The 21,056-nt window shown below is 42.5% G+C and overlaps 1 protein-coding gene across 2 annotated transcripts in view; it reads left to right on the plus strand.

Annotated features, from left to right (window-relative positions):
• The window catches only part of INPP5A (inositol polyphosphate-5-phosphatase A), a 321,869-nt gene that overhangs the window by 158,458 nt on the left and 142,355 nt on the right, over nucleotides 1–21,056 (plus strand). For both annotated transcript variants that reach the window (XM_056849629.1, XM_056849628.1), the window contains exons 5-7: nucleotides 10,953–11,016; nucleotides 14,149–14,252; nucleotides 19,181–19,233. In XM_056849629.1, coding sequence (XP_056705607.1) covers nucleotides 10,953–11,016; nucleotides 14,149–14,252; nucleotides 19,181–19,233 — 221 coding nt within the window. The remainder of the gene's footprint in view (nucleotides 1–10,952; nucleotides 11,017–14,148; nucleotides 14,253–19,180; nucleotides 19,234–21,056) is intronic.

Raw genomic sequence — 21,056 nt, forward strand, 5'->3', positions numbered from 1 at the left:
CTCTTAACCACTACACCAGGGGTCGGCAAACTCATTAGTCAAAAGAGCCAAATATCAACAGTACAAGGATTGAGATTTCTTTTGAGGGCCAAATTTCTTAAACTTAAACTATATAGGTAGGTACACTGTTTATTAACTTAATAAACTTTAATTAAAGTTTTAAGTCTTAATTAAACTATAGGTACACTGAATAAAACTTGATATCATACTTAATAGTGATCTTATTTATTGATAAAAATTAAATTTTAAGTCCCTGCCATTTCCCCGTCTGGAGTCCTCGTCTGGAGGCCTAGTCTACCGCCATAAAAGCCTATTGGTAGACCTGGCCTCAGGCTGAGTCCCATTGGGAGGCCAGGTCTACCCATTGGCTTTCTTGGCAGTAGACCTGGCCTCCGGAGGCCCATAGAAGCCAATTGGTAGACCTGGCCTCTGAAGGGGGACTTTTTCCCCTCCTCGGAGTCCAGGTCTACCGTCAAGAAAGCCAGTGGGTAGACATGGCCTCCCAATAGGACTCAGCCGGAGGCCAGGTCTACCAAAGGAAGCCCGCCCCGCCCAACAGCTGATAGGCGGGGGGGGGAGGAACCGCCGAGCCGCCCACCCAGCAATCGCACGGCTAGAGGGGAGGGGAGGCTTTAGCCTCCCAACCATTGAGGGAAAGGGAAAGGGGGACCCGGCCATTCTCCACGGCAGGGGGGGGGAGACAGCGCGCCCGCTCTCAGGCGCGCTGGCTCCGCAGCCCGGCTGCCGGCGCAAGCGGGTGCAAGAGCAGGGGCTCCAAACCAAGTTCGGAGAGCCGCACTCAACACGCCAAAGAGCCGCATGCGGCTCTGGAGCCGCAGTTTTGAGACCCCTGCACTACACCATGCTGGTGATATATAGCCTTTTAAAGAGGGAGTGTGGTCAGGATTATATCCATGAGTCTTAATTCTCAAATGCAAAGGTCCCATTTTATTAAGTGTACAATCATTCGGATAGTCAAATATAATTACCAGGAACTTCTCAAATCACATAACTGGTGTGAGCTAAAACTGAAGTGAATTAAGACTAAACTGTCTTTATCCAGGAGGATCTCATATGTTCAGAATTACATCCATGTGCTGTTCTTGTAACCGCCACTGGTACTGGCAGAACTCCTCCCTCAAAGGCTTTTGTCTGCAGTGGATTGTGACAATTATTTTTCGGAAGCCTGTAGTGGTGCACTGAAACTCAGTACTCACAGGATTAGCGTATCCTAGTTGAGAGCTCACAGTTGCTTTGGCAGTTGGCACAGCTAAAACTCTGCATGGGATGAGACAAATCTCAAGCTACGCTGGTGTGAGGCAAGCTAGGGAATTTGCCGCAGAACTAACAACTGTTCTGCCAGTTTGTGCAATGGCAGTTAAAAAAACCCTTTTAAAACCAGTCAATCAAATAACACATAAAATTCTAGAACAGGGTTGTCGAACTCATTTGTTACGAAAGCTGGATATGGCATAAATGTTACTTGGTCGGGTCTGGCCGTGTGTACCGTAAAATTTATTGCCAGGTATCGGAGATACAAACGTCATAGAAGACACGGGCAAAGCCGATTAATGGTATTATATTTTACTTTATTTTACTTAAAATACAAACATGAGTAAAACAATAACACTCCTACAGTGTTTTCTTTTATTTAACAGTCTTTGATCATTGACATCTTGGGAGCAGGCTCGGCAGCTGAGATTGGGAGTGGGGGGTGGCTGCCTCAGTTGGCTCACGGGCCGTATGAGAACTCTCAAGGGGCTGGATTCAGGCCCCGGGTCTTATGTTTGACACCCCTGGTCTAGAAGATGCGTTTTTTTCTGCACTGAGTTCCTCAAGTGTCAAAGACTTAGTTGCTCACTGTTGTCGCTTCTGGAGTCGCAGCAGCAATAATGTCCCTCTCAGGCAGTAGCTGGAAGTCTGCAATATGGCAGTGAGTGGGAGGCACTGCCCTGATTACTGCCCCTCTCCTGATGCCCAGTTAGGGTTGCCAGGTCACTCTTCGCCACCGGCGGGAGGTTTTTGGGCGGAGCCTGGAGAGGGTGGGGTATGGGGAAGGGAGGGACTTAGAGTCCAATTGCCAAAGTGGCCATTTTCTCCCGGTGAACTGATCTCTATCGGCTGGAGATCAGTTGTAATACTAGGTGATCGCCAGCTAGTACCTGGAGGTTGACAACCCTATGTCCAGTGAGTCTGGGGGCCCATCCTTACCTTCTGCTAGGGTTGCCAAATCCGGGTTGGGAAAAACTTGGAGATTTTGAGATGGAGCCTGGGAAGGGCAGGGTTTGTGGAGGGAAGAGGCCTCAGCCAGATATAATGCCATACAGTCCACCCTCCAAAGCAGCCATTTTCTCCAGGAGAATTGATTGATGTTATCTGGAAATAAGTAGTAATTCCTGAAGATTTCCAGGCTCCTCCTGGAGGTTGGCAACCCTGTCTTCTTGCCAGAATCACTAAGACTTCACCTGGATCCAGGCCATGCTCATCTGTTATACCTTCTTGGGTTGCACATATAGTTTTTATTTCTATACTACCTTTCCCAGTTACTACTTCGGCTCCCAGCTCCTGTACTTGCTGCATTGTTTTCCCGCCAATGCCATCTATGACCCCAAACCATCTTCTTTCTGAACTTACTTGAGCCATGACAGTTGGGGATTCACAATGCCACTTCTGCAACCCTCCCTTTTTGCAATGGGGAGGCACCATGTTTTCCATAAGCCTTGGTTGTTTACAGGCTTGTTGCAATAACATGGTTGTTTGCACATCCACTGACGTCCTTCACTCTTCACTTGGTGGGGTCTTATGCCTCAGTTTAATAAACACCATCATAAATATTCTGAGAAAATAGCAGTGCAAATGGTGATGGTATGATCAATTTGGGGCGGGGGGAGCAGAATCTCAAATTTCTCTAACTATCTGACAAAGAGTGCTCTGATAATTTGTAAAACCCTCCGGGTTGATGTCCTTGCGAGAAGCCATCTCATCCCTTCAAACCTTTGTCCTTTCTTAAAAGGCTGTCTTGTTACTCCGTAGTTCATCTTTGTTATGGCGATTTTTTTAAAAAAAATTTTTAACGGGTTTATTAATCCTGCTGAATTTATTATAGTCAAACATGAGATATTATTAAGTTGCCATTGTACAAAGCATTTTGCCTCACTGTCGGAATGACTTGTCCTCTGCATTGGCAGACACAGAAACATTCATTTTGTTTCCTAATTAGAAGAGCGGCAAGCAGGAGCTATGACAGAGTTCAGCTCCTCAATGTACAGCATGCCAGGTTCCATAGCGCAGGCTTTATAAAATTCCCCTTAATTCAGGAACAGAATATCATTAACTTTGTAAGTGGATGAATACAATGGACAAGCAATTTAATTAACTTCTAACATTGAACGTTGGATGGGAGACAAAATGAAATTATGCACATATTTCTCATGCAGGCAGTCAACCTTGAAAGGGGCTTTGATTGTGGTGGGTCAGACAGGGGGGGACAGCTCTGTCCAATTATTTCATGTTTAGGCCTAGAATATGAAATTTGAAATTTGGTACTTTGTAAATCAATCGCCTCTTATTTTGAGGCAGCTTACAAAGGATTCTGGAGATACAAAATAACATCCAGTGACTGTGACATGCTAAATACAGCTTTTTACCACATGTTACCCTTCCCATTGAGAGCTGACCTGGATAATACTAAATGAAACGGGCAATAATGTCTTCTCAACAAATTGAATTTGCCATCACTGAGTCTATTACAGCCGACGAGATTCATGAAATGCTAAATTGATTTAAAGCCGAGCGGTGTTCAAATTATAATTGTTTAAAGTCAACTCAGTGTGGCTTGGGTTAAGACTTAAATTTTACACAGAACAACAATACTCTTTCTTAAAGTTACAGAAGATAGCAAATTAGTTGTAGATAAGCAGAGGCCCAAAATTCCATCTCACATCTCTTTAAGGGAGGGGCTGTGGCTCAGTGGTAATCTGCTTGGCATGCAGAAGGTCCCAGGTTCAATCCCTGGCATCTCCAGTTAAAGGGACTAGGCAGGTAGGTGATGTGAAAGACCTGTGCCTGAGACCCTGGAGAGCTGCTGCCAGTCTGAGTAGACAATGCTGACTTTGATGAACCCAGAGTCTGATTCAGTATAAGGCAGCTTCATGTGTTCAAAGGTCCAATTTTTTTTTTGGCAGGATTAACTACAACACTTAATCAGACCTTTGGCTCATCTAGTTCAGTATTGTTAACAACTTTCCAGTGTGTCAGGTACAAGAAATCCTTTTCTGTCACCCAAGATCCTTCAACTGAGAATGCTGGGAATTTAACCTGAGCCTCTCTACCTGCAGAGCTTATGTTATATCCCTGAACTGCAGCCTCTGCATTCTGCATGTTTCTGACTTTTTAAAGACTTGGTGTGTGGAGGTGGGCTGGCACTAGTGAAGCAAAGGGAAGGCTATCTACTGATCCATGACTGGTGGGTTGTTAAGCAAAAGTGTTACACATCTGCCTCCTTGGAGATGAGGCCACAAGAGGGTGTACCAAGTTCACCCTTCACCCCTATAGAGACCTCAAACTGGGAGGGGAGGGGGTTGAACCCTCACCCTGGTTCACCTCCTCCCATTAGGGGACTCCCTTCACTCTCATGCCATTCTCTCTGACCTAGATTCGTGGAGAGAGGACTAGCCCCAACCATGTTCTCCTTCGCTCCAGGCTGGAACAGCTTAAATAGCTCCCTATAGTTCCTGCAAGTCCTCTTCCTCTGGTTCATGGGGAACCCGTCAATCCAAGGTGTTGCCTCCCATCTCTGGAAACAGCTTGGGAATGGTCTACGCCCCCTTCTGACCAACTGTACTCTGGCCTCTTCCCTGGCATGTTGCCAGCTGGCCACCAACTTCTGCCACCCTGAGGAAGCCCATGCTCCTACAGCTGCACCACCCACCCACCTTGTCTCTGGAACCATAGGCAAGTCCTGAGTCCTCCTCTTGTCCCCACTGAGGAGCTCAGTGCCCCATCTTTGTAGTGGTTGTGGGACCAGTGTTGAAGCCCCTATCTGGCTCCAGCTCCTGACACTTGACATTGTTGTTGTGTCCAAACATCTGTTGGTGATTGAGGGGGGTGTCCAACTTATTGTGTGAGACCAGGGTGGAATGGGTTGCCAATGCACTTAAAATATGCCTCAGAACAAAGCTGATTCTTAAGATTGAGGCTGACTGTTTAGAAGTTGCACTGCTGCTAAGAATGTATGCAGCTGTCAGTGAACTAACCTACCTTAGAACTTCTGAAAATAATAAAGTTGTGTTGACTAACATAGATAGAGGGAGAATTATATGAAGACAGTCACATCTCCCTGATCCTGTGTGATGCCATAATATTCTTTCACATTGTAACCTTACACAATATAATTTGTTGACAGGTTTATTTGCTGGGACAGCCTCTTGTTGAGAAGTTAATGCAAAGAATTAGGTGGGTTTTTAAAAAAAGTTGCACATGCCTGCGTATCAGGCAGACATGCCCTGATGTGAAAACAAAAGCAATAGCCATTTAATTCTGTGTACTTTGGCTGATAAGGCTAATGCAGAAAATGATAAATTGCCAGACACCTAATTTGTTCTCAGATAAAAAGGGATAGATTATTTTTAATGAGTTGATTTGTGCACCCAGTCAGTTTTTCCCTCTTGGAAAAGACATTCACCCCTTTTGTCTTGAGAGCATAGGATTACTGACAGCGTAAACATAAAAGAGTTATGCCTTTCAAAGTCCATTGATGTCAATGGGTTTAGAAGGGTGTAACCCTGTTTAGGATTGCACTGCCAGAAACTTCTACCATTTCCTAACTTCCTCGGGGATCTACTCTCTGATCTCTTAAGTCCTGTGGCTGCTTCAGCATCACCATGCTAATGCACAGGTGGGAGATGGCCTCATTCAGCCTACATTCTGGTAGTTCCCCCATTATTACTGTAAGGTTATTGTGCCTGCTGAACTAATACCTCTGAAGGGTATGGAGCGACATCTTCATATACTTCATATGATAAACAAAAACGGAGTGCATTTCCATTTACATCTCAATGAAGCTGTTAAGGGACACAACGGATCCTGCCCTCTGAGTTAGAATTTAAAACAGGCTATGTCTAATAATGATTGTACTCTTGTATCATTCCCACAACTTTACAATACAAAAGACCCCGTGCTGTTTTTTTTTGCTAACCCAGAGAAGAATGCTTTTATGTAAAAATGTTGTCATCCCGTCTAGAATTATTGCAGCTTCTCATTTGCTGCTGCTCCTCAGACTGAAATATGGCAGCTAATAGACTACATTTTCCTAATGGAAAAATAAGTGCCCGTGACAGTCAGGTTTATAAATATGTAAAAAACAACAACCAACCTTTTAATTGTTTTTAGCCAAACAGGCAGGTAATCAATAATATCAGACGTGACAAACATACTGGTGACGTGCACTGTAGTCAAAAGGACTGGCAAGAGATAAGGACTTCCTGTCAGCGGTGACCTATGCTAATTAATATTCAGATGCTGTCATTGTCCATGACAAATGGATTCCTTGAGCTATATTGATATAGTAGGTTAAACATTTAAAAAGTTAGGTTGAACTTTGACTTTAAATATTCATTAGAGCTAATTATGGATTTTATGACTACATGAATTACACTTTCTGAGTCATCATTGGCAATTTATTTTACATTTATTTAAAGCACTCTTCATAATTGCAATATTAGCTCTAAGCCCATTCAGTGAGGTAATGCGGCGAATGTTTATTCTGTGCAGTAATTATTTAAACGTTTTGTTCCGAGCACTTCCCTGTAGTTGTTAAATTTGCACAAGTGAAATGACCCATTTCTCAGCATGTAATTAAAAATTAAGTAGGCACGTTGTTCAGTACCATTTTAGAAATAGCTCCATCTTTATTACAGTGCCAAGTTCAGGTAGCGAGAGACGTTGTTGGTATCGCCACTGCGAAGTTATCTTTTGCATGGAAAAATAACATGCTTACCATACTTTTTTAAAAAAATAAATAAATCTCTTTTTGGACTGATTGAACAATCCCTTACGAAGAGAGACTCTGTGTTTGCATGAAGAGGCAACCCAAATCGGTAGCCCACGTCTTACTACACCGTGATCTTCATGCTCTCCCGCGGGAAAAATTCCTGCTACCGCTGTTTAAGGATAGTCTAGCCCAAACAGATGTGGGCCTAGTGCGCTACCTATTAGGAGACAGTAATGCACATATAACATTGATGGTAGCAAAATTCTTGGAAACCTCCCTAGGAGCGCTGCACCAAGATCCTCCACAGAGTTAGACTTTGTCAAACGGGTTACATAGCACTTTAAGATTTAAAGATTTTAACTAGTTTACTGATACTTCAACATTTAAAGATTGTATTTTAACCATTGATTACGGTATTTAAAAGATAAAGATTTAAATTGAATTGAATTGATTAAACAATAACACAAGTAACAGATTGTTGTTGTGATGCACTGTGAATACCATGTGCGTTTACAGAATATTTGGTATGCTCTCCCAAAAAACATTTTCCCTTTAAAATGTGGATTGGCCTAGATAGATACTCCAGTTGTGTAGTGTGGATTGCTGAGTTATTTTCATGGAGTCTCTGTTACAATGAAAAAATACACTTTTGCAGGTGACTGAACTTGTGGGAGCTCCCAGGCTCTGGGTTGCTGTCACTGTATATTGTGAGTAATAAGAAAAGGATAAACAAGAAAACATATTCAGCAGTATAGAATTGTCTTCTGTTGTAAAAGCCCATATTGGATATCTTTCAGGAAACATGCTTACTTTTAATTTTAAGCTGCCATCCATCCTAAACGAGGCTGACAGATCTGTGTACTTATAAATAAGTGTATTTAGGATTGATGTATCAGACTAGCTGAGACATGCTGATTGTTTATGGGTCGGATCCAAAGTTTCTGTTGCACTGACAATGGAGATTTCCTCTGACACAGAGAGCTATTAATTGTGTGCATATGTGTACATATATGTGTGCATGTACATGAAGAAGGGGGGTTATTTTTATATGCTGACTTTCTCTGCCACTTAAGGAATCTGTGATATTCTAGGAACTACCCAAGTATCTGTGGTCTTTAACATAGATATTGGGGGATTCCTAGAGGAGGAGAGCTGGTTTTTATATGCCAACTTTCTCTACCTTTTAAGGAGAATCAAACAGGCTTACAATCTCCTTCTTTTCCTCTCTCCACAACAGACACCTTGTGAGGTAGGTGGGGCTAAGTTCCAAGAGAACTGTGACTAGCCCACGGTCACCCAGCAGGCTTCGTGTGTAGGGGTGGGGAAACCAATCCGGTTCACCAGATTAGAGTCTGCCACTCATGTGGAGGAGTGGGGAATCAAACCCGACTCTCCAGATTAGAGTCCACTGCTCTTAACAACTACACCATCATGGATACTGCAGTGTCACTCCTGAGCAATGCTCCTCTTCCCCAGGCTCTGCCCCAAATGCTTCCGGGTTTTGGTACTCATGGCCAGCAATGCTATGCCCTGAAGTGTTTAGATGAAGGGTGAGCTAAAAATGTACTAGACAGATTAAATCCTGAACGAAATGCCAAATTATGCACTGGAGGAGACAAACATAGAACAGACAGTATATGAATTTTATCTATCTGAAAGGGAGAGGTAAGAACAAATAAATCTGTGAAAGAAGATGACTTTCAAGAACATTACTATGTGACAATTATCTGTTATTCCTAGGAAGTTACAGGCCGAATTACTATTGTACTATAACCAGGAGGCAGCATCTACTTTTATTAATTGCTAATGAAATTATATTAAAGTGTTAAAGTATCAGATGTTGGCCTCTTTGTTTTGTACGACATTCCCCCCCCATCCCATCAACCTGTCCTTGCAGAATTGTTAACCTTGAGTCCTCTGTGAGAACGTCTGCTTGTGTTTCTTATTTGTCTCCTCCATGTATAAATGCATGTTGTAAAAGTGGGGCGGGGTGGGGGGGAACTGGTGCAAGCTACCTGGGTCACAAGAAAGTGTATTCATCAATTAAAAGTGTGACAGTGTTTTCCCTTGGATGAACTAATATGTCAAGGAGATGGGCGGGACCTCATGTTTGTGCTTTTGACAAATCAGCAAATGTTTAATCTCTAGATGTGCAGCTTCTCATAAATAATGCAGCAGTCAGTGAGCCAAAACTCGGCTGTGCCAGAAGGGAGCGTCTGTCTGCTGGCTACCAAGCTTAGAAATAGGCAAAAATGAAACACAATACATTTTTTGGTTAAGAATATTGGTTCTTTCACTCACACACACAAATCATGAAGTTATAGGGAAGGGATGTAGCTAAGTAGCAGAACACGTGTGGCACTAAGGAGGTCCCTGGCTCAATTCCTGCTATCTATATTTGTCAAAGAGTGGCAGGGTTGAGAGAAAGCTGTCTGCTTGGAAAACCATCATCAGTCAGAGTAGACAGTTCTGGGCTGGCTGGTCTGCATCGCTATGAAGCAGGTTCATATGCTAATTTGAATTTTAAAATCTGGGCTGCGTTGGATATTTTCAGCTAAAGATTGTCTGCTTTTTGAGGCTTTCCAAATTCTATCTTAAGTTCAAGGGATGTGGAATGGTATGGCATAGCCCGATCTCGTCAGATCTCGGAGCTAAGCAGGGTTGGTACCAGCGTGGTGTAGTGGTTAGGAGCGGTGGACTCTAATCTGGAGAACTGGGTGTGATTCCCCACTCACAATTCTCTCAGAACTCTCTCAGCCCCACTTTCCTCACAAAGTGTCTGTTGTGGGGAGAGGAAGGGAAGGAGATTGTAAGCCGGTTTGATTCTCCATAAAAGGTAGAGAAAGTCGGCATATAAAAACCAACTCTTCTTCTTCCTTTTCATCTTCTTTGTGACTTTGGCCAGTCACCCACTCTCAGCCTAGGGTTGCCAGCTCTGAGTTGGGAAATACCTGGAGATTTGGGCGGTGGAACCTGGAGAGGGTGGGGTTTGGGGAGGGGATGGTGCTCAGCTGGGTCTAGTGCCACAGAGTCCAGCCTCTGAAGCAGCCATTTCCCCCAGGGGAACTGATGGCCATCACCTGGAGATCAGATGTAATAGCGGGAGATATCCAGGCTTTGCCTGGAAGTTGTCAACTCTGTCTCAACCTAACCAACCTCATAGTGTTGTAAGATAAAATGTAGGAGAGGAGGAGGATTTTGGCTGCTTTGGGTCCCCATTGGGGAAAAAGCGGGGTATAAATTAATTAAATAAATAAACAAACCCAAGATTACCTAAGCCAGTGTCCATGAAATGGCCAGCTAAAACATCCTTATCAGGGTTACAGAATCATGCATAACACAGGGTAAAGATATAAAATTTCTGGAAATTTTAAATCATGGGGGTGGGGGTTCAAGGGGGAATGTTGGGGAAAATTAGAATGTATGCAATATTAATTGGCTTTAACAATGTAAAATGAATTATTTATTACTAGGCATATAAAATTGTAGCATAAGGCAAATTTATGATATTTAAAAAATTAAAAACCTTTGTTTTTTACAAGCAAAATTGCAAATGGGAGGATTGGGGCTGTGGCTCAATGGCAGAGCTTCTGCTTTGCATGTGGAAAGTCCCATGTTCAATCCCTAGCCATTTCTGTTTGTTTTTAATGCTGATTTGTGTGTGTGTGTGTGTGCTCGTAGTTTTATCCTTTTTGTTGTACTGTTTTCACCTTGTGAGCTGCCTTGAACTGGTGTCTGGAGAGGCAGCATATACTTTTATAAACAAAGAATGAATACATGGGTCTTTAGCAGTAAATTGGTTTTGAAGGATAATATTCCCTCTAAACATCACAGGAAATTAAGAATTGATGTATTGAATTCAAGTCAGTTAACTCTCCTTTCTGAATACCATTAATCTTAGTTCAGGTTTAAAGTTTTTGATAACAGTTTGTTTAAATTGTACCAATTTGTTTTGTTTCAGGCACTGGGAAGCTTTTACTTTCTCCATGAATCCTTGAAAAACATTTACCAGTTTGACTTTAAAGGTAAGTTTAAGAAGAAGTCACTAAATGTCAAGGCTGAAGACTGCTTGGTTCTTTTCTTGTTGGCGTATCTGCATCTAGTTTCTTCAGAGCCATTTCACCTATTTCACAGTCTGTACACAACAGCTGTCTGTTGGATTTACCTGCATGAAACTATGTTTGCAAACAAATTTGTTACATTCATGTTTAAAACATCTTAGAGGTAAACCTAACAATGAAATGTGTGCAAAGTCACAGAGGTTCAAATTGCACATGAACTTGTACATTAATGAAGTGACCTTGTACTGAATCAGACCATTGGCCCATTAATGTCAGTATTGTCCATTCAGACTGGCAGCAGCTCTCCAGGGTCTCAGACGGAGGTTTTCACATCACATACTGCCTAATCCTTTTAAGAAGAAGAAGCTGGTTTTTATATACCGATTTTCTCTACCTTTTTAAAGAGAATCAAACTGGTTTGCAATGTCCTTCCCTTCCTCTCCCAACAACAGACACGTGAGTTAGGTGAGACTGAGAGAGTTCTGAGAGAACTGTGACTAACCCAAGGTCATCCAGCTGGCTTCATGTGGAGGAGTGGGAAAACCAACCTGGTTCTCCAGATTCGAGTCCGCCGCTCGTGTGTAGGAATGGGGAAATCAAACCCGGTTCTCCAGATTAGAGTCCACCGCTCTGTGTTGGAGATTTGGGGACTGAACCATCAGACCTTCGGCATGCCAAGCAGTTACTCTACCACTTAGCCACATTGGAGTTCCATATTCAAAACTCCTGATGTGTTTTATGGCAACTGCAAAGGGGGCAGTATAAATCGGGGATATGGTACTTGGGAAAGCTGGCAATGCATCCCTAATAAAAAATCCAGCAGCTTTTAGCCCCAATAGGAGGGGCAATAAATGCAGTTTGGGAATCTATCTTATCCCCACTAAGGTTAAAAAACTGAAGAGTGCAAAGAAAGCAAGAAAGCAAAAGCTGTGGTTACTAGAACATGTATGATAGCTCGTTATGGTGCTGACAATGGCTTGAATCACTTTATGTGATTATAAAAATTTATGATACTTACTGTACTTTACTGTTATCTTGGCCTCAGTGCTGGGTTGGATTGTTAGTTGTACTGGGTTAGTACTGGTTGCTTTATTTGCTTTAGTAATGGCATGAATCCAACAGAGTATTTCCGTGGACTGAAAGGGGGACAATTTTTGCCAATTTCCGCCCCCTGTTGCAGACCTCTGTTCCTGGGTGTCCAATGACTCCCCCCTTCAGAGTAGCATGGATGTATATTTTGGGCTTGGTGGGGGGCAAGGAAGTTGCACTCCAGGGATGAAAATCTCTTCTGTTTGCAGATATTAGCAGTGGCCCCAAGCCAGTATTTGGAATAAGTTAACAAAAGTTCAGCATTCCAAAACAACTGTATGCATTACTGTATTATAAAATTAATACTTAGGTTAGAATCATGTTTGCTGTATATGAAAAGAAGGATCCGGAGCTCTGAGGGGCAAATTCTAAAAGCCAGTTTTTGTTTTTCTTACCCTTTGTGTACATTTTGCCTATACTGTATAACCACATATACTCTTTTCTCACATTAATGAGAAGACTTACATTGTGTTTTGTACAATATATAGACGAAATCAGATAGTGTTACAAGTCCTTTGTGTGTTTTTTCCATTGTTAGAGATGTCTGTACAAATTTCAGTACAAAATCTCATAAACTCCATTTAGCTTACTGAGACAGGTCACATTATTCTCCATCTTTGCACCGCATTTATATGAAACGTCATTGAAATGGTGGGTGAACTAATTGTCTCAATTGTTCACTTTCATTATTCTTGTTCTCACCCAAGATAGATTGCCCCCTTTCTTGTAATTGAGGGTATGGAGGTCTTACTTTAGTGAAGGATTTGAATAGCAGTTTTCTGAATATTGCATTTCATGGTTTAACTACCATAAATCCTTCTATGTCATCATTTTTTGGATGTTCAAGTAAAACCCAAGACTTAATGTCAGATACTCATCACAGTATATTTTATTCCTGAAAGAGACCAATGTAAATTACAGCACTGATATGGGAACTTTTAATGAGCAATTAACTTGTCTGTCTGCCTAGTTGCTGAGCAATAATATGCTTTTCCTTAATCAAGTGAATTGTGGATGTACAATAAATGCACCCAGATTTAGTGCTTAACAGTTCATTCCTGAGGGGATAGCATAGCCAAGGCACCACTACGGCACCTCCAAAGAGGTTCCATGGCCACCACAAGGCTTAAAAGAGCCTTTTTTTTAAAAAAAAAATTGAAAATGGAGACAATAGCCCCATAGAGAAAAGCGAGGCTGCACCAGCAAAAACCTGGTGCAGCACCGCTGAGGTGTGAGGGGGCTTACCCGGCCTGAAAGGGGTCAGGAAGCTGCCTACTGGTGGCTCCACCCCCAGAATGCCCTGGGAACGCCCCCGGGACGACGGTGCTCAGATTTGCACTAGCAGAACGCCGGCGGGAAGCCAAACCAGTGTACCATGGCCAAGCTGCCATGGCAGCGCAGGGAGGCTGGTGTGAGCACCCCAATGCCAGTGTCTGTGCCACTCCGTACCTCCATACACAAATCCAACCAATGTTTTTGTGTATGGAGGTACCTAACTGAACGGAGTATGCCATTCTTACCCTGGTTCCCATCTCTGTTTATACCCAGGTATTCTACACTCTGTGCTGCTTCCTGCTAGGTTGAGGCATGGGTGGAGCGGGGAGAGTAAACTTGCTATAAATCAGTGTCATAATCCAGCAAGATGTTGCAATACATGTGCCAAATATAGCACACCTGGGGCATGTGTTCATCTGGTATGTAACATCTTTTGCATCATAGTATAAGAATTCCGTTGCAACTGTTTGGTTTAAACCAAAACCGTATAAAAAGAAAACAAGAATTATTTTTCCATGGGTAGCTGTCACAACGTGAGTTTCAGCTATATTTCCATTGAGCAGAACTCCCCAACAATGTTATTAACTGCCAGTGTCGTTAAATCTGTTTTTCTTCTTCCCTTGTGTGTGTTAAACTTTGTTAACTATGATAATGGTGTATGCGTGTAATATATGTGTGTGTGCGTAAACATAATGGCATTTACTTTACCAAAGTGTTCTTATTTCTTCCTAGCTAAGAAGTACAAAAAAGTGACGGGAAAAGAAATCTACTCAGATACATTAGAAAGTACACCTATGCTGGAAAAAGAAAAGTTTCCACAGGATTATTTCCCTGAGGTATGTTTAGACAAGCAAAGATTCCAGAGGCCCACAAAGGGCTTAATTCTGGTACCATTTGCTGCACAAATAATCAAGTTGAAGTAGTTCTTGAAATGTGGAGTTGCAAGTGCGCTATAATCCTTCCTATGGATTGATTGGAGTCGAACGTTTGCTTCTAATCCTTTCTCTCAGAACTACAGTTTCCTTCCCACATGGTTGGTAGTGTACTCGTTGTCAGTCAGGTGACCCAATAGTAACATTTTAAGCAAAGCACATTTAAATGAATTTGTCAGGACTCACCCCGTTGATTAAGGCCAGTGTCTTTTTGCAACTTCACGATCTCCAGAATTAATACAAACCTTTCCGACAGAGGAAGGACAGGATCAGGGTTAATATTAGTTACAGTAATATTAAGCTGGAAGGGAGGAAGTGAGGAAAGGCTGGCTTTATTGAATCTGTTCACAAATAGAAATGGAGATGGTCGTGATCTAAAACCTAGGCAGAACTTGGGATGAGGAAAGCTGATGGTTTTGTAAGAGAAGGCAGGAAATTAGTGAGGTCTCGTTTGTTATAGAGGCTGTGGAACTGAAGAGAAAGCTGTGATTCATTCAGCACTGGAGGGTGGAGCAGGACAAAATGCTGCTGAGGTTACTTGGGCCTCAGTCAGACTTATTTAATCTGTAAGGTAGAGGTAGTAGCTTACTATCTAGGGCAGGAGTATCAAACTCAATTGTTTCGAGGGCCGGATATGACATAAATGGCACTTGGTCGGGCCGGGCCATGCCTCGCCAGTCCAGATCGAAAGTGGGGTGTGTGTGGCTGCTTCGGCTGGCTCGTGGGCCGGATAAGAGCTCTCAAGGGGCCAGATCCGGCCCTCTGGCCTTATGTTTGACACCCCTGACCTAGGGCTTTTCTCCACTCCTAGAAGATTTAGAACTCCTTACTTTGGTTATATCAAAAATAGAGTCCTGTCACACTTTGAAGACTTTTTTTATTTTAGCATAAGCTTTCATAACTTAGGGGCCATAGATAAAGTTACTTTTTAAGGTGCCAGGAGACTCCAGTTTAACATGACTATCCCTCTGGAGATTATATCAATGTCTTTGTTAAAAAAAAATGAGCCTCTACCTCATTTCTAGTCATTTCAATTAACAAGTTTTTGTGACTTTGATTCTTTGGGAGGGTCCATGGCTTCTGCTTTACAGGTTCTGTCCCTGGTATCTCCAGTTAAACAAAAGGCACAGGTACAAGTGATATGAAAAACTTTTACCTGAAACCCTGTAGGGCCACCACCACTCAGGGTAGACTGCGCTGACCATGATAGAGCAAAGGTCTTGACTCAATACCGGGCAACTTCATATATTCATGGGTCAGCTTCTTGGACACCGTTTTTTGGCTAAAAGGCAGGAAGACATATAAAGACATGTAATGAAAAACAAGCCAACAATGGAAAACCCAACTTTATTTTGCTCTGCAAATTTTGCGATCAATAGTTTCCCACCAAAGTAAAATTATACATGTCATTCTTGTCCCAAAAAATAGATTTTTACACTCAAAAAAGCACACACACACAACTTCATTAAGATCATTATTATTAATCCCCTTAAGCCTTTCTGTAGTACTAAACCTAAATCTTTCTATTAACCTATTTAGCTCTGCTTAAATGTTTGTGATTAAACAAAACCGCCTTCAGAAGCTGTCCAAACGGGGGCACTTTCACATGCTGCGTCAGCAAAATTTAGATCAGCTTGGTTTTGTGCGTTTAAACCAGAGCTTTAATGTAACATTTACATGATTTTGGAGGGAGTGGGGGGAGGGTTTGCCCATAGTTTAAGACTGATTTCTTTCCTTTTTATTACTGCCGCTTAAGGATGATCTAAAAGTAATTACAATGATTGAGGCATAATGCAATTCAAAATAATTACAGCCCACTGCATATAAAAGTAACAAAACTTTCTGCACTGATTTATGGGTCCTCTTGGCTGGGCATGAATCTCAAATGATGCCTTGGGGAGCAACACTCCAGATAATGTTAGGTCATTTTTAAAAAGCAGATTTGTGTAGTCTATCAGGGCTGAGTAATTCCCCCCCTCCCATAGTGAGAAATTGGTTGTTATCATAGATCACCGATACTGCTCAAAGCTCTTGTGAAAGATGAATTAATTTCACTAATGCTTTAATGCAAACCTTTCATGGGGAAGGCTGTATGGTGATAACCTTACTGCAGGCTCTCCTTTCTCAATGATGATTTATGCTGTCTTTTAGTAGATGAAACTGCCTGTATTCGCAATCCGTCTGCTGGCTAAAGGAATCTTATTAACAGCAAACCTGGGGAGAGACTTAATATTGTAAAAGGTGAACGATGTCGCACTTCTTCCTTGGGACGTTGAGTTGCCCTATTCTAAAATCAAGATAACACAGTATTGGAGACTATGGAGAGACTTGGAACGGCTTTGATATTTGCCGCTGATTTACAGAAAGATCTCTTGCTTCTGAGAAGGATTACTGCTTGGAAGAGTACAGTCAGAAGCGATGGTAGCACAAAGCTAGGAGCTTGGAATGGCCAGCTCAGGCCTTCAGTCCTCTAAGCTCATTATGAGGCAGACACAGAGAGAGAAGAGTTTGAGCCTGGCTTGTGACAGCCATACCGTTCAACAGTAAATCCCAAACTTACTGCTGAGATTGGGAGAGGATAGAGACTGCAACTAGGGGTGTGCATCGAATAAAGCTGAACCAAAAAATCCCTTGAAAAATCCCTTTTCATTCTTTTCCGTGGGTGGGGGCTTATAACGAAAAAATGATGGCAATAAAAGGGAGCCGAAAAAGCAGATCCCGAATAATGCTGAATTTATTTGGCATTGCTCAGAACCACTTTGGGCCCGCTGCCATTTTTAACCCCTCTTGCTCCCCTCTCTCCTCTCCCTCCCCCTCCCTCACTTACCTGCTGGCTGGGTCTACCACCGCCTCCAAACTCCATGTGGGCTCAGAGCAAGTGCAGCCTTCAGTTATTCGATGGTGCCACCGAACTCCACATGGAGTTTGGTGGCAACAGGGTGGCGACAGAATTTGTTGGCGACAGAACTGAAGGCTGCGCTCGCTCTGAGCCCAGCCTTCAGCTCTGCGCCACATATTTTTTGTGTTCGGGTTTCTTAACCACAACATTTTTCAATTTTCTGGGGAAATTGGCTTTCCCCAGATTTTTAAAGAATTTTCGGGTCTATTAAACCCAAACCTAAAAACAATAATAAAAAAATTGGTGCACACTCCTACTTGTAACAGTGGAGACTCAAACATTCATTTCCTCAGAAAATTTTCTCAGTTCTTCCCTGCTTAATTCATTAAGTCAAGAGAAATAGAAAACTAGAGTTCCCAGCAGCAATGGCCACTACCTGGAGGCTGGAGATCTCCCAGAATTACAACTGATCTCCAGACTGCTCAGATCATTTTTATTTATGTATTTATTTAAAACATTTATTCCACTTCTGCTGGAGATAATGGCTGCTTTGGAAGGTGGACTCTATGTCATTATACCCTACTGAGGTCCCTCCTCTCCCTAAACCCCACCCTCCCAGACTCCACCATCAAATCTCTAGGTTTTTCCATAACCTTAGACTCTTCTGGGCTATGGATTGAGCCAGGATGCAGTGAACATTACAGTTGCCACAGCAGTGGAAACTTGGGAGTATCCACTAAGGTCAGGAGTCCTGAAAATGTAAGATTGATGCCTCAGCCGTCAACCCTCTTTGTTGCCAGTTTCCCCTATCCCTTCCTTTTGCAAGATACATTTGGACAGAAAGGAAAACTGGTGATAACAGAGTGGCTGGTAACCCCTGTGAGCCAGAGGGGAACTCCCTACACAATGTTTCCTCTTTCCTTTCCCTGAAAGTCCCCATAGCCTTTTCCCGCTTCCTTCTCTCTTTCCTTCCCATCAGCCAACCTACATTTATCTGCCCCCCATTTTCAGCTTTTCCTCCTTCCCCTTCCCATGGCAGACTCTATCCAGAAAAACTATGGCCTAGTTTCCTGGTGCCGGCTTCTGGTTCAAGCCCAGTTGTGCATTGGGGAATCCTCAAGGAATTGTGGGAAGCACCTTATTTTCCCCGATATCTCTCTTCCCATACTAGTTTCTGTTTCCCTTCTCCTGGCAACCCCATCTCCTCAGCTTTTCATGCTTCCTCCTCTGTTATAATGCAGCTCTATTCCTTTATAAAATGCCTTCCTGAACAGTTCTATTTTACATAGTTTGTGGAAAGCCAAAAGTGTGTGGGAGCCAAATACTACTTTGGGTGTAGAGCTTTCATTAAGCGAGGGGTTACCTGAACTCTGGGTCAGATAATGATTAGTTTACAGTATTTCAGCAAGTATCTGTCCATAGGATTGTTAGTATCAATAAATATAAAGGTCCCATTGATTTCCAGGGGGGCAGAAGAAAATGTTACGAGGCAAATACTGGTTTTACAGCTTGGGGTTTGCTTCATCATGCTCTTATCAGAGGGGAGGGGAACATTTGTAGTAAATAACTGTTGGTAGGGACAAGGAGGTGTTTCATAAACGCTTCGTTTCTCAGATATAGGGTGTTTTTAACTCATTCTTTCCATAACATGGCTCAGTGACCAGAAATATGCATGGCTGGGGAAAACCAGTCTGGGGAAGAACATTTGAAGAGTAGAATCACTTTCTTGCATGCTGATTCTCCACTACAAATTATTTCCCCCTGCCTCTTTTACATCACCTTGGCAAATACTGCCAACTGGGGACATGCAGTTGAACAAGGTAATATGCTCCATTTACTTGCCATATCATGCCAATTAGAGTTTTCCTTTTTTATTCTCAAGTAAAATATTGAAATACAATAATATTGTGTGCAAATTATTTCTCTGTACCAGTGGTGTCGTCTCCCTTTCTATTTTCTGAATGTTTATCTTGATTTTTGTTTTTCTTTTCAGTGTAAATGGTCCAGAAAAGGCTTCATACGAACACGATGGTGTATTGCTGATTGGTATGTAATGTGAACTTTATTTCACAATGCTGTGTGGCACTCCTAATTGCATGGATGTTAAATTGGGAAAAGGCCCCTAACATTTTTAAAGTTTAGTTGTAGAGACAGTAGATCGTTCAATTTATTTTGAACAGTCTGGTGTAGAGATCTGATTTTAGAGTTTTTAATAGTACTCGGTATGATGAGGAAAGTTCCCCCCCCCCATAAGGGACAAGGTGTATAAATTGTTGCATTTTTAAAAAGTGTATTACTCTTCCTGTGCCTACAAAGTAAAAGCTTTGATCCAATATATAATAAAATAAATAGATCCCACTTTGGGCAACGGATATTGAAATTATCATTTATAGATTTAGAAACTAGAACTGTTGATTTATCTGTGTTGTAATTGCATATTAGAACCCTTAAAATCTGAGACTGTGCATGTTTACTCAGATGTAAGGCCCACTATGTTCAGTAGGACTTACTCCCAGGTAAGTATGCATGGGATTGCAGCACTAATCTGAAAAGTCACCCTTTACACAAACCATTTGTATCTGCTTTCTATTCCTTTAACTGTTTCTGTCATTCTCCCCCCACCTGTTAGCTTCAGGTGGTGATGCTCACTCCACGGATCACAGAGAACCACATTAACAATTCTCATCAGTTAAAAGAGCCACATGACTATTATATGCCCAGCACCTCACCCCAAACACACACAAACAATACCAGAGTACCTGAGCATGTCCTTCCCCATTATTGGGAGTTTTGTTTTATTGATTAGCATTCAACAATGGTATGCCCCACCCCACTACCTCATTCAACTGACCCAGCCTCATATATAATCCTTGATATAATCATCAAGGGCAAGCTGTGTTGTGTTTTAAAAAATAAAACAATTTTATCTTAGGCCCATAGTAATGACAAAATGATTCCAGTTTCTCAAGAAATTGTCCACTTTCCTGGAATGTGGGGTGGGTGCCCATGGGGAATCATGCTCAGAAGAGCCACAGGTGCCACCCCTTCCCCCCGAGCCACTGAATAAGTTATCAGTGGCATAAGGAAACGACTGCTGTGAAAAATTAGCAATTATATTGTTGGATAGGGTAGTGGGCACTGGGGTTGAGTTTGTGGAACCAAGGGGGTGGTGGCCCGAAAAGTTTGGGAACCACTGCAAACCATCCCACCTTCCATCTCTGTTTCTTCCCCTTACACTCTTCCCCTTACCGTGTTACCTGTGTTCCCAATAGTTCTACCTCCCCTGCCCAGCCAGTCTTTCCTCTCCTGGCTGCTGCTCCCACCACTCTTCACTAGTCAGTTTCTCCTCCCACCAGTCCCCTTTGTGCTTCTGCTCCCCTCTCACCTTCTTTCCTCTCCTATTTTCTCCAGCTTTGCCAGACCTTGCTCTCCTCCCCTCTGTTACCATTATGACCTCTTCTTTGACCCCATCTCTTCTCCACATCTGCTTTACACCATACTCCTCCCTCCATTCTCTCCCCCATTCTGTTCCCCCAAACTTTTTTCCTTGTCAGTTTTCTCCACCATACTGCCTGATGCTTTCCCACCTCCCCTAGTTGCCCCTGCATTTTCTCATTCCCGTGCCCAACCTCATCCCACTTCTGCCTCTACTTCTATGCACCTCTTTCCATTGTTGGGTGGCTACAGCAACTTAAATGCCCCACATCTTTTTTTTTTTTTTTTTTGCATGACATCTGTGCATTCACAGATGTATTTGTGGGGGGTTAGCCCCTCATTTTTAAAAACGTTTCATACGTGTTTTATAGAAAGATATGCCTTAGCCCAGTATGGTGCCTCCTTGTGATTCTTTAAAATTCACACAGGAAAAA

The sequence above is a fragment of the Euleptes europaea genome, chromosome 5 (genome assembly GCF_029931775.1).
Source record: "Euleptes europaea isolate rEulEur1 chromosome 5, rEulEur1.hap1, whole genome shotgun sequence".
In the NCBI taxonomy this organism is placed as follows: Eukaryota; Metazoa; Chordata; class Lepidosauria; order Squamata; family Sphaerodactylidae; genus Euleptes; species Euleptes europaea.